Source organism: Bos taurus, chromosome 1 (genome assembly GCF_002263795.3).
Source record: "Bos taurus isolate L1 Dominette 01449 registration number 42190680 breed Hereford chromosome 1, ARS-UCD2.0, whole genome shotgun sequence".
NCBI lineage: Eukaryota > Metazoa > Chordata > Mammalia > Artiodactyla > Bovidae > Bos > Bos taurus.
This window is the reverse complement of record NC_037328.1, coordinates 55,966,625-55,980,958: the sequence shown is the minus strand read 5'-3', so window position 1 is coordinate 55,980,958 and position 14,334 is coordinate 55,966,625. Positions and strand designations below refer to the sequence as shown.

The 14,334-nt window shown below is 32.9% G+C and overlaps 1 protein-coding gene across 3 annotated transcripts in view; it reads right to left on the bottom strand.

The window, feature by feature from the left end:
- NECTIN3 (nectin cell adhesion molecule 3) overlaps window positions 1-14,334 on the bottom strand; it is a 146,069-nt gene that overhangs the window by 58,537 nt on the left and 73,198 nt on the right. For 2 of the 3 annotated variants that reach the window (XM_024994242.2, XM_024994248.2), the window contains exons 6-7: window positions 6,200-6,338; window positions 3,306-3,390 (exon numbers count right to left, since the gene is read on the bottom strand). In XM_024994242.2, coding sequence (XP_024850010.1) covers window positions 3,306-3,390; window positions 6,200-6,338 — 224 coding nt within the window. Of the gene's footprint in view, window positions 1-3,305; window positions 3,391-6,199; window positions 6,339-14,334 lie in introns of those variants that run through there. The other variant, XR_009495017.1, reaches the window with a different exon arrangement.

Genomic DNA, 14,334 nt, shown 5'->3' with positions numbered 1-14,334 from the left:
ACTTCAAAGTAAACATGTGGGAAAAAGTCTGGGAGGATATTTAAATTTGTAACAACAGTGACCTCTGTGAAAGAAATAATATATTTGGGAATAGGGGGATGAAAGAAAACTTTAATAGTTAACTCTATAAATATCTGTACTATTTGCATTTTTGTACCAAAAATATACTTATATATTACTTAAAATGTTAAGAAAATAAGCCATAATAAAAAGGTAAAATATATTTTAATGTCATGAGTTAATATTAGTTTCCTAAATGGAGACTCACTTTTGTAGGATTATCAACTAATAATATAACAAGCTGGTGGTATTTTTTTTTCATATTCATTTATTTTTTAATTGAAGGATAATAGCTTTACAGAATTTTGTTGTTTTCTGTCAAACATCAACGTGAATCAGCCACAGTATTTCTTAATTACTCTTTACCACCAGGCGAGAAATTCCTCTTTTTATTTCCTTCTTTTTATATTTTTGTGGGCCTCCACACATCTTCTCTGCAGTGTGGTAATAGTTCCCTTCCCACTAAAGGAAATTACGTCTTCACAATACTAGGCCTCATTTTCCAGCTTATATTTAGAATGAAAATTCTCAGCTATGAGTTTGGTAATATTCCCTGGTGGCTCAGACAGTGAAGAATCTGCCTGCAATTCAGAAGACCTGGCTTTGATCCCTGGGTTGGCAAGATTCCCTGAGGAAGGAAATGGCTAACCCCCTCTAGTTTTCTTACCTGGAGAATTCCAAGGACAGAGGAGCCTAGTGGGCTACAGTCCATGGGGTTGTAAAGAGCTGGACGCAACTGAATAACTAATGGGCTTCCCTGTGGCTCAGATGGAAACAAATATAAGTAGTAAGGATCTTTTTCTTTGTGTGGTTTCCCAAGGGTAGAACACCAATGGGTAGAACAAGTGGGACTCTCTTCCTTAAAGCCATGACAGTATTTGGGAGCATGGCCTGGTGTGAGGACTAAGGACTACTGACTTCAATTAGGAATTACCTCATAAGTTTAAAGTTGACAAGTTATCTACTGAAGCAGAACATTATGATGGCATTTACTATTGCGGCGTGGTTATCATTGCATGAAGCTAATTAGATAGTAATTACACACTTACAGATTTCTAGGTAACTAGGAAACAGTTCTGTGTATTTTGCATTTTGGTATCACAACATTAAAACACAAACAGCCATATAATTAACATATGACATTATAATGCATGAATCACAACAAATTATCTTACTGATGGATAATAATTTCAGCCTCAATTATTCTTAAAATATTTATAGAATTAAGAATTATTTCATTTCTAACTCATTTTGACTCTCCTAAGCAAAATGATGCAACCAGCTGACCTTTAGCAATATCTTATAGACTCAATTTAATAGCTAGAAGAGGGAAACAATCAATCCTCACCTGCTTAATTTTATAGATGAGGAAAAAGTCACAGTGATCCTAGGTGGTCTCTATCTCCAAAGGTCTAGTGTTATCCACTGCAGATGCTGTCCCACCAATTCCCTTTCTAAAATTTCCACTACTCTTTCACATAACTGTTCATTTCCACCTAGATTTATGCCTGTGATTATGAAATTTATTCTAATCAACAACTGAGTAATTTTATCACATGCATCAAAAATCCTACTTCCAAACTGATCCATCCAGGAAGCTTTTTCTGACTCCAAGGATAAAAATTTCAGTCTGTACCATTATCAAATCATCCAAGAAAAATCTTCCTTTTGTGTTTATTTAGCAGCACTTACATATATAGAAATTATATTTTCTTAACTAAAACCAGGTCCCATCATCTGTGCCAATTAATTTTTTTCAATTCATAAACTTTTATAAATATTTAGTTTGAAAATATTAAATAAAAAGTAACATAATAAGTTGATTTTATGGACAAGAATAAAATCATATGCAATTAAGGTTGTGCTAAAAATGACTAACAACATTCTTAAACTATCCCCTCACCTGAATCTAGAAATCCTCCAGTTAACTTCCAGCTTTGTAGAGGGAAGAAGGCAGCTATCCTATCCATCTGCAGCAGTTAACAACACCTCTAGCTAAATCCTTTGCTGACATTTCACACTGCTTATCAATTTAATTCATTTGCCAAAGGAGATGTGAGGCTGTACTGTGTGTTAAAACAACAATTTTGAAAAGATAGGTCACCTTGATCTCTAGGACACCAAAGTTGTGCAAGATGACAAGCTGGTACCCACTGTCAATGAGTGCACATTCTGTGAAATGCTCCTCCCTGCCCCATACGCAGGCAGTAGATCAACTAGACAGTCAACTAAGGAACAGAAGCTGAGAACATTGAAACAGATATATTCCTTTTAAGTTTTCCCTCCAAGTTAATTAATTAGTTGGTGGGCAACTGATTTGCCTTATTCAAGCTGAAGATACAGGACATATTTTAGAAGAAAAATATTCCAGAGTAGTTTCTCAGGTAATAAAACTCCAATATGGGGTTAGAGTCCCATGGGTGATAGAGGAAAGAAACAAAAAAAATTAAAATTAAGAATGCATGCATGCTAAGTCGCTTCAGTCATGTCCGACTCTGTGCGACCCCATGGACAGCAGACCACCAGGCTCCTCTGTCCAAAGGAGTCTCTAGGCAAGAATACTGGAGTGGGTTGCGATTTCCTTCTCCAAAACGTAAGAATAAAAGTATTCAAACATTCCATTGGCTTAAACTTTCCCAAGTAGAGCATATTAGTTTAGATATGGAATCTAAGACAGAATGATTAAATCAGTATTTTCACATGAATTTCTGTAAACTGATTCTAAGAGAAAATTTAAATTATCATCAGTGTAAAATGGGGCCCAATATTCATACCCAATATTTTAAATTGGAATATAAACCTTTTGTTGCTAAATAAAAGCAAAAACTTAGACCTTGCATATACTGAAAAGAAACAAAATACATATGCCAAGGAGAAAAAACTGCTCCATCACATATTAAACCTTAAAATTCAATTTTTCTTTTATTTTATAGGAAAATGCATATAATAGATCTGTATGTCAATAAAACTGTATTAATAATAAGTCTTCAGTCACAGGCTTTAAGCAAAAATTTGTACTCCTAATACAGTGTTGATTTGTTTTATCTATACCAGCCATAAATTCTTTTAATCAATTTGTAGACTAAATTTGATTCCTTGAATGTTTCACAGAAATTATTGTATAATACTTAATGTATAATGACTAAATAATATTTAGAAATAAATATTGAAAAATTTGAAACAAACACTACTTCGTATTTTTTATTTTATTTCATTTTATTTTAAGTGTACTCAAGGATACTTACTTGATATAGAAGGTCTTTCTGAGGCAAAGGGGGAGACTGTTCTTCATACTTAGGAGGTGGTTTATGTGTGGGTGGAAGGTCGATCCTGCATGAAAAAGTTTAAAAAATATGATTACCACATTTCACAAAAGACAAAACAACAAAACAAAAAAGGGGAGTGGGGAACCATCAAGATTCTCTTAAGTTTTGAGAATATTTTCCTCATACTAATTTTTGTATTAGTATACATGTTTAATTCAATTCTTACATTTCCATTAATCATATTTGGAAAAAAGTAAACGAGCTTTACAGGTTCTAATGTTTAGGAGTAATCTGAAATAAACAATTCTTCAAAAATTTAAAAAAAGAAGCAACCCATATAGAATCATTTTTTGACAACTGTTATTAAGCAAGCAATCTAGTATATAACTAGGCTTCCCTGGTGGCTCAGTCGGTAAAGAATTCACCTGCAATGTGGGAGACCTGGGTTCGATGCCTGGGTTGGGAAGATCCCCTGGAGGAGGGCATGGCAACCCCTCCAATATTCTTGCCTGGAGAATCCCCATGGACAGAGAAGCCTGGCAGGCTACAGTGCATGGGGTCACAAAGAGTTGAACATAACTGAGCAACTAAGCATAGCACTAGTATATGACTAATTAAGTATTGTATATTTTTTACATGTGACCATGCATACCAACATTTTAAAATAGTCAACTGTGTGATGGAAAACACTTTCCTCCAAAGTGTCATAATAGTGATTTGAAAGACTTAGGGCTTCCCAGGAGATGCTACTGGTAAAAAACCTGCCTGCCAATACAGGAGACATAAGAGACATGGGTTGGATCTCTGGGTTGTGAAGATCCCATGCAGGAGGGCATGACAACCCACTCCAGTATCCTTGCCTGGAGAATTCCATGGACACAGGAGCCTGGCAGGCTACAGTCCATAGGGTCACAAAGAGGAGAGCATGATTGAAGCGGCTTAGCAAAAGACCGTATCTTAAAATGGTAATGAAAAAATGAGTTTATACTACATTTTGGAAATACTTCTAAAATTAGTTTTCAAAAGCCATGGTCACCCTTAGAACATTGATCATGTAAATTAAGATTTTCAATCTACAAACCATTATAAATCTTGCCACCTGAAACAAACACAGGCTATTATATCCTTGGGGAATGCATTTACCTTTGCCAAAATGACCTAATCTACTAACAAAACTATTTTCATATATTTTTAAATTGTTATATTACAACAAAAATAGAATTAAAAATATCTTGTAGCTTTCTGCATTTTAGAAAGCAGCTTTTTATATAGACTCTTACTTTTGAAGATCACAGATAACTAATTTTCAGTAATTAAAATTAATAAATAAAAAAAACTTTACCTATATTAAAAGATAAAGAACATGAAAGCTATAGAGGCCAAATTACAAATTCTCAGTAGTCTAATAACTTATCAATGTGGTCATGAAATAATATTTTAAATGATTAGAATTCAAACAATTAATAAAATACATTACATGTATTACTAGCCTACTAGTAAAGTATGTTTTTGAAATTATAGAAAAGCTTGAGATAATTCAGCAACTAATATGAATTTAACCACAAACCAGTTAATTACTCTTGAAATATTAAAGAAATTCAGTCTCGCAGGTAACAGACTGAAAGAGTACTTTATTTCTTTTATTTAAAGTAATTATTTCCCTTAATGTAATAAAAATTACAGCAAATATATAGCTCCAAGGTGCCATATGTCATTTAGGTGAGAAAACCAAGGTTCATGGAGGTGATTCATTCATGGTCATACTATTAACTCGATCATAATAGACCTGAGACTAATACCCAGGTGCTTTTAACCCCAAAAGATTCATGCTCTAACTGTGCCAGATTAGAGAGGCAAAGACATATAGAAAGCATTTATGAAGACAGAAGTACTCTCTTTGAGACCCTTATATCTTCATGTAAAAACACTAAAGAAATAATGCCATTTGTACAGAACTTCACAGTTCATAAACAACATCATCTTATTCTACTCTTACCACAGCTGTGTGAGGTAAGCAGGTCACCCAGGTGCTTTTAACCCCAAAAGATTTGTGCTCTGTGCCAGAGGCAAAGACATACACAAAGCATTTATGAAGACAGAATACATTCTTTGAGAGCTAGCCTTATATCTTCATATAAAACCATTAATAACCACACAAGAAATAATGCCATTTGTATAGAACTTCACAGTTCATAAACAACATCATCTTATTCTACTCTTATTAAAGCCATGTGAAGTAAGCAGGAAAAGTATTATTTACATTTCACAGGTAAAGTAACAAAAGCTGCTGATGGAATTAAGTGAACTGGGACATCAGTCTTTTGACTATTCAACAAAATGTAATTTCTTTTTTATAACTCTATCTAATGATTAGGTCCAAAACATTCCTTTCTCTTTAAATAAAAAAGATACACATTTTGTAATTCACCAAAATCAAATTTCTTTAAGATAAAAACTTTAAAACTCAACACATTTAATGACTTGGCAGCTGCAAGTTAAGTTATATCTATACATAAGACAGGCATATACAATCTAAATAAGTAAACTTCTAAGACTTTTTATCTGTCTTTCAACTACTTCATTGAAGACTTGCATCTTTATTCAGAAGGCAGGACAACATAAAGGGTCATTATGCTACCATTTGGAAAGATGTATAATATACTGTAGGAAAAAAAAAAAATGTATTTGTCTCTAATAGCCAAATATGCAACTTGCAACTGTTTATTTACCAAGATGTAGTTTGAGACTTTCTGATAAAACTAGCCATCTTACAGATACCTAACAGTATCTTTATTTCTATCCCTCAGACACTTTTCATATGAGTACCTGTAATGATAAAGACTGACTTAAACACCAGCAAAAAAGTTACCTACACTTTGTCAAGGTAGGATGGTCTCTTTTTTTGAGGAGTCAACAGCACAGTCACAAAGATAGCAATGATGAAGAGGGCAAGGACAGCTCCAATTACAGCTCCAGCTACGGCTATAGAAGAAGTCTGCTTAAATGGAACATCTGAAAAGTAACAAAAATTAGGTTTTTCAAGCAATTTTACAAAGAATTCTTGAATTCCTGTCCTCTGATTTCTACAATGTGCAAGAATGTTATCCAGCCACAAGGTAAGAAGACCCCAAACTTGATGTTACTTTTTAATGCTCACACACTCTTTGCAAGATGTAACCTTAGTACTCCCAACTTTACTTTTTTAAAGTTATGAAAAGAATATCCCTTGTCACGTATGAATGACTGAATCTACAGTCTATGGGGAAAGCTTGTCTTAAGAAGAAAAGATGAAAACTAATTTCTTATTCTAAAAGATGATAAACAAAAACTATTCAGTATGCTTTAATGGAGTTAGCCAACACCATATTCAGCTTTTATTATATTAAAAGAAATCCTATTGAAGAAACCAAAAATCTTCAAGAAAAAGAAAAATAACACTAAAAAACAGAAAATACCCTAGCTCTCTAGTAATAAACAGTCAAAAGCTGACATTGCAAAATTTAAGTTTTTAAAACAGAAATGTGACTAAAACAGTACATGTTGCAGATAACTTCCCTTAATTAACACACATTTAATACATAGTACACTTTAAGATAGTGTCTCTACTACAAAATTATGTAAATTCTTCCCTATCTCTTGGCTACACACTATATAATTTCTGAATATCAATTTCTCATTTCCAGCCTGTATCATAAAAATTTTATAAGAAAGGATTTTAAAAACGTATTTTAGTTAGCATTTCACACATTTTTTTTTAAAGCCACCCTATTTTATGAATTCCCAAGTAAAAGAACTTACTAAAGTTATTTTCAAATATAAGTATTATGGATATTACAAAACCATCAATCCTTATGTATAGGTATTATTTTGACAATTTCAGCCGTATTACACCCAATAGCTAAATTTTGAGGAATGACCCATCAGTTACAAAAAACCTTCAATATACTCAATTTATCTAACCAATAAGATATTTAAGGTAACATTCTATAAATGAAGATACTTTTGTTCTAATGTTAAATGTTCTGCCCAAGGTCATTCAGTCAATGAATAGGAAATAAAGCTAGGTTAGGACATGACACAAACCTCTACCCTACCCTACGTACGCCTTTTTGGGGAAAGAATGGTTTTTGTAATATCTAATATAATCTCTTCTTTTGGGTCCCCTATTTGGAAATAAAGAGCTCTTTTGTCTTCAATTAAACTGATGCTCACATACATCCTTAAATAGTTACTACTGGACTCCAGACATGACAAATTTAAATAGAATCAAAGCACTATCAGTTTTGAAATATTTCATCTACTTACCATCATAGAATTTCCAAATATACTGTATTTAAGAGTATTTTTCAACTGTTTTTATTCAAATGTGAGTCATGCGGTGTTTTAGATTGCTAAAAAGAATGTTTCACTTCTTTACCAATTTCCTAGCAAACTAACATCTTGGGTTTGTTAATGTGTCATTTTATTAGTTTTATTCTAGACTAAAAATCTCATACCCGTGAGTGCCAAGTAACCAATTTCAACAATAACTCAAATACTGAATAGAATCTAAAGATACACAATTATTGTAAACAATATAACCTGCTTCATCATTCAAAAGGTTACCCTCATTTGCTAAACACATACCTGGTTCATCATTCATTGTTGCACGTATCTCTAACCAGTACTAACTCCATTTGAATATGTGCTACATGAGAAAAAAAATTGAAAACCAAGCCAAATATACTCTGCTTTTATAAATGTAGAAGAGACTTGGGATGATATAGGGCTAATCTTCTCATCTATACTATCACTTTTTCCCACCATATAAATTAGTTTCGTATTCAGGTTTTAACAATAGGCCAATTGAAACCTTTTAAGGTTACAATGCAAAAGTTATCTGACCAACATTATACACCTTGTCAGAGGCAAAATTTTTTAAAAATCTCCGTGTGTCAAGTATGCTACCTATTTCACACTAGTCGAAAGTTTCCCTTTAAGAGAAGTTTTTCTTCTCCTAAGGAGTAAAGTGACTCTATGTATGGAGAATTTAAATTTGAGTGTTCTTATTTTGATGATAATGACAAAGTTATACCATATTTATAGTAATATTTCTGAAATTATTTTTCAAACACTCAGGTTACTTTTTGAATGTAATCAGTCCAAATTAAGATTTTAGGTATGAATCCATTTACCAACTGGATATCATACTCCACACAGGTAAACTAATTATGTCAAGTACATACATGCCATAATTTCATGTTTTCTTTTTGATTTTTCAATTCTTCAAAATTTAATTAAGAAAAGAAATAATACATTTAAGAGCATTAAGATTTTAAAGGTATTAACGGGTGATGAACACTAGTATGAAATGTAAATGAAAAGCTAAAGTTTCTTGCATTCAAGTCAAAGATTTTTGACAAAATTTGAGAATTTAGCCCCAACACTGCCTCCCTGTATCCCTGCCCACATAATCTACATAGTCTCTATATTCCAACAAAACCAGAAGAAAAAAAAATTAAGCAAGCAAATGTATAAAAATTTGGCATTTTTAAACATCAAGCTAGTTTACTGAGTGACTGACATGAAGCAACATTACCTTACCATCACTTAAGGAGATGTTCTACTAAATCTAATTTTACGTTTATAAGCAGCAGAAAACAAAAACACAAACATTCAAATATTTAGCATTAAAGGACTGATGCATGTCTCCCCAAAGAACATATTCCTGTTATCATGGCAGCTTATGAATCCATATACATTGGAAACCACCTCCAAAAACAGAAAAATAGCATCCTTCAGTACAACCAAAATACCCTATCCATAGAAATATAGAGACACCATAAATTTTGGTGATTATGGAGAAAACTATCAAACATCAGTTACAAATAACTTTCATTATTTTTTGAAAAATATACATAAATATTACAGATATTAAATTGAACTAAAGTCCATGTTATCACTCTGATATAAGTGAATAAAACTACATAAAAGCTATTCAAATATGTGCTCACATCTGAAACTGAGGCACTTTTATAGTTTTGAAAAGTTAAATACTATTCTATAGACTAAAATATGTGTTTCTGGCAATTTGCTAAAACCATTTTAAATTGAGTATAGAAATTTATAGTCCCTTATTATACTTATGTTAAAACACTAAATCTTAACAATTAACTGAAACATTAAGTTTCATCCCTTTTTCTTCATTTCCTTTACCAAAACTAATATAATCCATCAACTAATTCACAGCTTAATATACTATACAAATTTATCTTCCTAACTTTTATTTGGGTTAAAATACATAACTATTCCCACACTACATGTCACTGTATTACCAATTTTCCCCATAAATATGCCCCACTCTCACTTTTCATAAAAAGTCCTTTTAACACTTATCAATATGACATCTAAGCCTCTACATCCATCCATATATTTATGTCACTACTTTTTAATGAAGGTCCTCTATTTGGATCAGGAGGGTCTCCTTAGATTTTCATCCAACAAATTACCAATAGTAACCTAAGGTGTGTCATGTCTTGTTCTAAGTGCTAGCAATGCAAACGTAACATTTACAGCCCCTCTCCTCGCAATAGCAAACAAAATCCTCATAACAGTGTTGGAGAATCCATAAAATTATTTATTTTTTAATAAAGTATAGAAAGAAATGATCACTTATCTAAAAATAAAAGAGAGGGAGAAGGCATTTAATAAAAATTAGCATTGTACTAATACGGATTGGCACTGGTAGCCCTAATAGGTCCATGCATCAGGTGGCACCCTGCCACATAGGGCACCCAAGATATCCTATGGGGAGTGTGGAGTTGGACAGTCCCGAATTAAAGCAGACAATTACATCTTCACTTGGTTGTCCTCCTCATCATAGTCCGCATCTTGTGACAGATGTATTATGACATATGGGAGCTCAGCTGAACTAAAAATTTATCTAGATTTAATGAAAAATAAAAAATGTAAAGGAGGCATGACACGGGTGCTCTATGTGACAAGTGAACATCTGACTCATAAACCAAGTGAGGGTATCAGTGTTAACCCATGTTAAATACTAGTAAGCATTTATTCTTGGTAAATGTCATTCCTGCAAAGAATTGACAGAAGGAACACCAGTAACATAGGAACAAATAATAAAACAAAATCCTCCAAAATGGCAATGCAAATATCTTACTCCTAATACCTAAACTGCATGTTACATTATGAAATAAAACCATGGCAACCTAATTAGATGTGACAAATCAAGTCCCCCTCAGATAAAATAATTAGAAACCAAATAAAATATAAATTTATATTCACTCCTCTTTAACAAACCTCACACTAAACCCATAATGGGCTGAAATAGCTAATATGAGGGTGATTAGCATTGACACTGAAAAACCAAACACCATGAACATGAAGACTAGTGCTAAAAACAGTAGTTGGGATGAAAACTGTTAAGGTCCCTAAAAATATACATCTTTCATTGAATCTACTTGTTTCTGAGAGGTAACTGAGCTTTCATATATAAAAACCAGTGTCAAAATATACTCAACATGGACTTACAACTTTTAATCACTGAATCAAAAAGTGTAAAACCAAGACGAAAAGACAAATGAAGCACATTCAATCGTATGGTTTTTCTCAAAAATGTTTTAGTGAGGAAAAAGCCAACTTTTTAAAATGAAGTACGATTATATTATTTACTCAAAGATTCCTCTTTTAGTGAAAATAATCTTTTAAAAATGTTACTTTATCAAATTTAAAAATTTTCACTTTTGAATATTTTATAATGCATATAGCAAACTTCTATGGTAGCACACATATAATTTATAAACTCTACATATGAGGAGTACATACAAAGTCTTAACTGATAGGTACAGTCAAGTTCCATTGAAGACCACTAACCTAGAGAAGATAGTTAATAACTAGAATAATGTGGTATTACAGTAGAGGAGATATAGGTTGATAAAAAAGGATTATGAAGAGCAGTTATTAACTTATGAAGGGAAAAGTTTCACTGAGCTGTAATTTGAACTGGACCTTGAATACAGACTGATTTCCCAGTACAGCAAAGGGAGGAAATGGAATTTCAGGTCAAGGGAGCAGCATGAATATAGTCACTAAGACATCAAAGTACATGGTATGGTAAAAAACAGAATTAATAGATCTAGATGTTATATAGGTTCCCTGTCACTAAGTTTAGGCTTTGAGCATCAAATTGCTGCTAATATTGCAAGAAAACCAGGTACTATGTGCCTGATGGAGAAACACCACCACTTAAGAAGTAACCTTGCTCCCAAAAATTAAGCATTAATCTTATCAAGGCTCTAGATCTGTCAAGAGATGCAAGCAAAAGGAGCAGGCAACTGGCACAATCCAAACTGGAAAACTGCAAGACAAATGAAGCTGTTTCTTCCCAAAATGTTGCATGGGAGAAGTGTGGGAGTGGGAAACAGCACATAAAGAACACACAGATTAAAAGACATTTCAACCAACCAATGTGTGGATCATATTTGGTTACTAGCTAAAACTGTAAAAAGAGATGATTAGAAATTTAAACAGTAGCTGGATACTTGATATTAGGAATGATTCATTTCGGCAGAGTAATGAATCTGTGATTACTTTTTCTAAATGTTCCTTATCTTTCAAGTTACAGACTGACATACTTACAGATGAACTAATAATAATGGCAGGAGGGACTATGCAGACCGGAGTTTAAATGAAACAAGACTGACCATGAATGGACAATAACTGAAGCAGGTACATGAACATTCCTTTCATTATTCTGTCTTACTTTTGCATATTTTTAAATAACTTTTTTAAAAAGTCAAAGCCTCTAGGTTTTGTTACCTCTAACTTTTAGATGAAACTGTCCCTTTAAGACTAGGTTTTTCTTGAGATATTTCTCATAACTGAGACTATGAAAATTAGGATATCATGTCTATATAGAAATATAATGCATGAAAGGGAATGAGGTCTTGAATTAGTCTCAAGTTTTGAGAATAACTTATTCTTTACTCAACTTTCACTAGGTTTCATCCACAGTGCCCAGCCAGAATAAAAGCTATTTGGTTGGCCAAAAAGTTCATTCTCATTTTTTCTGCAACATCTTATGGAAAAATATAAATGAACTTTGTGGCCAACCCAAGGCAAGTGAAATAAAACATCAGAAAACTGAATCGTTTTATCTTTAGAAATTGAAGTGAACATGATAAAACTATTATCAAAGTTCAAGAAAAGAAATGATTCCAAGCATAGGTATATAGCAAAAGCTTTTGAAAGCAATCTTGGTTTTAAGCTCTTGATGGAAATCTATCACAACTCAATTCAAAGAAGATAACACGTTTTTTAAAAAACAGTGCTTATTGGAATATAACAGAAGAAAACAAATGCATTAATAGAAACAATCTAAAAACAGAAAAGTTGGTATATTTTGTACACTATTCAATGATTCTTTTGTGCATGAATTTTTATTGGTATAATAAGAATGAAATCAAACTTAATTCAATCAAATTGTATGTTATTTGGGGGGAAAAAAACTGTGCTGCTTGCTCTAAAATAGTTTAAAGTTTAGAGGAAAAGTGTATCATAATTTTATTTTGGTTTAAGTATTTTAGGCTTTCAAGTTTTTAGTTTTTAATTTTTATTTTTTTGTCTACACCATGCAGCATATGAGGGCATGTGTGATCTTAGTTCTCTGACCACGGACTGAACTCAAGCCCTCTGAAGTAGAAGCACAGAGTCTAAATCACTGGCTTGCCAGGGAGTCCCTGTATTATAATTTTAAAGGTCAGAAATAAGGAACAAGGAGAATAAGAATCAATGTTATTCCTACTTGAAGCAGCTCATAAGCTATAAGTAAAAACACTAAATGTCAACTTAAAAAATATCTTATGGAATTTGTTAATTCCAAACTGAAAGTTAATATATAAAAAACTGATGTCAAAGTCACAGCAAAACACTTAAAACATTTTAACTGCTAGGGCTAAAGAGATAAGACAATTTATGACTGTGGGGAATGTTACTGATTATATGTATATATGAGATAGGAATTCTATGATTAATTAGAAGTAAATTTTATAATGGTTAACATGCCCAAATGGTTCCTCAAATTTTATTTAACTGTATCCTTAACCTGGTATGGTTTTGTTTGGAAAGAGAAATTAATTCATTTCTAATTCCACAAAACATCATTAATTAAAGGGAACTAGGTTACAGAGGGAGAAGGCAATGGCACCCCACTCCAGTACTCTTGCCTGGAAAATCCCATGGACGGAGGAGCCTGGTAGGCTGCAGTCCATGGGGTTGCTAGGAGTCAGACATGACTGAGCGACTTCACTTTCACTTTTCACTTTCATGCACTGGAAAAGGAAATGGCTACCCACTCCAGTGTTCTTGCCTGGAGAATCCCAGGGATGGGGGAGCCTGGTGGGCTGCCGTCTCTGGGGTCGAACAGAGTCAGACACGACTGAAGTGACTTAGCAGCAGCAGCAGGTTACAGAGACACACACACACAAACACAAACTCGCTCTCTCTCGGGACAAAGAAGGTAATCCATAACCATAGGCTTGTTACAGAAATATGCCTCTAAAGAATTTTTTTAAAAAAACTTTTATTTAAAGATTTGTTGCGCAGCTATTGGGGCTACCACCGGATAAGTAACTTGATAAAAAAAAAAAAAATCCCTGGTACAAATCAAAATTAAATATATCCCAACATACCAAAAATTTGAGAAAGGAGCTTTTTATGGATGGTACATCAACAAGTAAATAAGAAAAGCAATTCAATCTGTAAATAATTCCCGTTAAAATTAAAAAATCAATATGGGTACCATTTCTTTCTTATACTTTACATTGATTACTTCCACACATTAATAAATTCTTGTTCATACTTTTGTTTTTAGCAGTATTTACCAAAAGCAAAATCAAACTCAAATCAGATGTTTTCACATCTAATATTGCTACATTTCTCTCAATTTTTGCATGTATACATTATACTTCCTACAGCCTCTTGTGCTAAACATTCAGCCAGGGATACCATT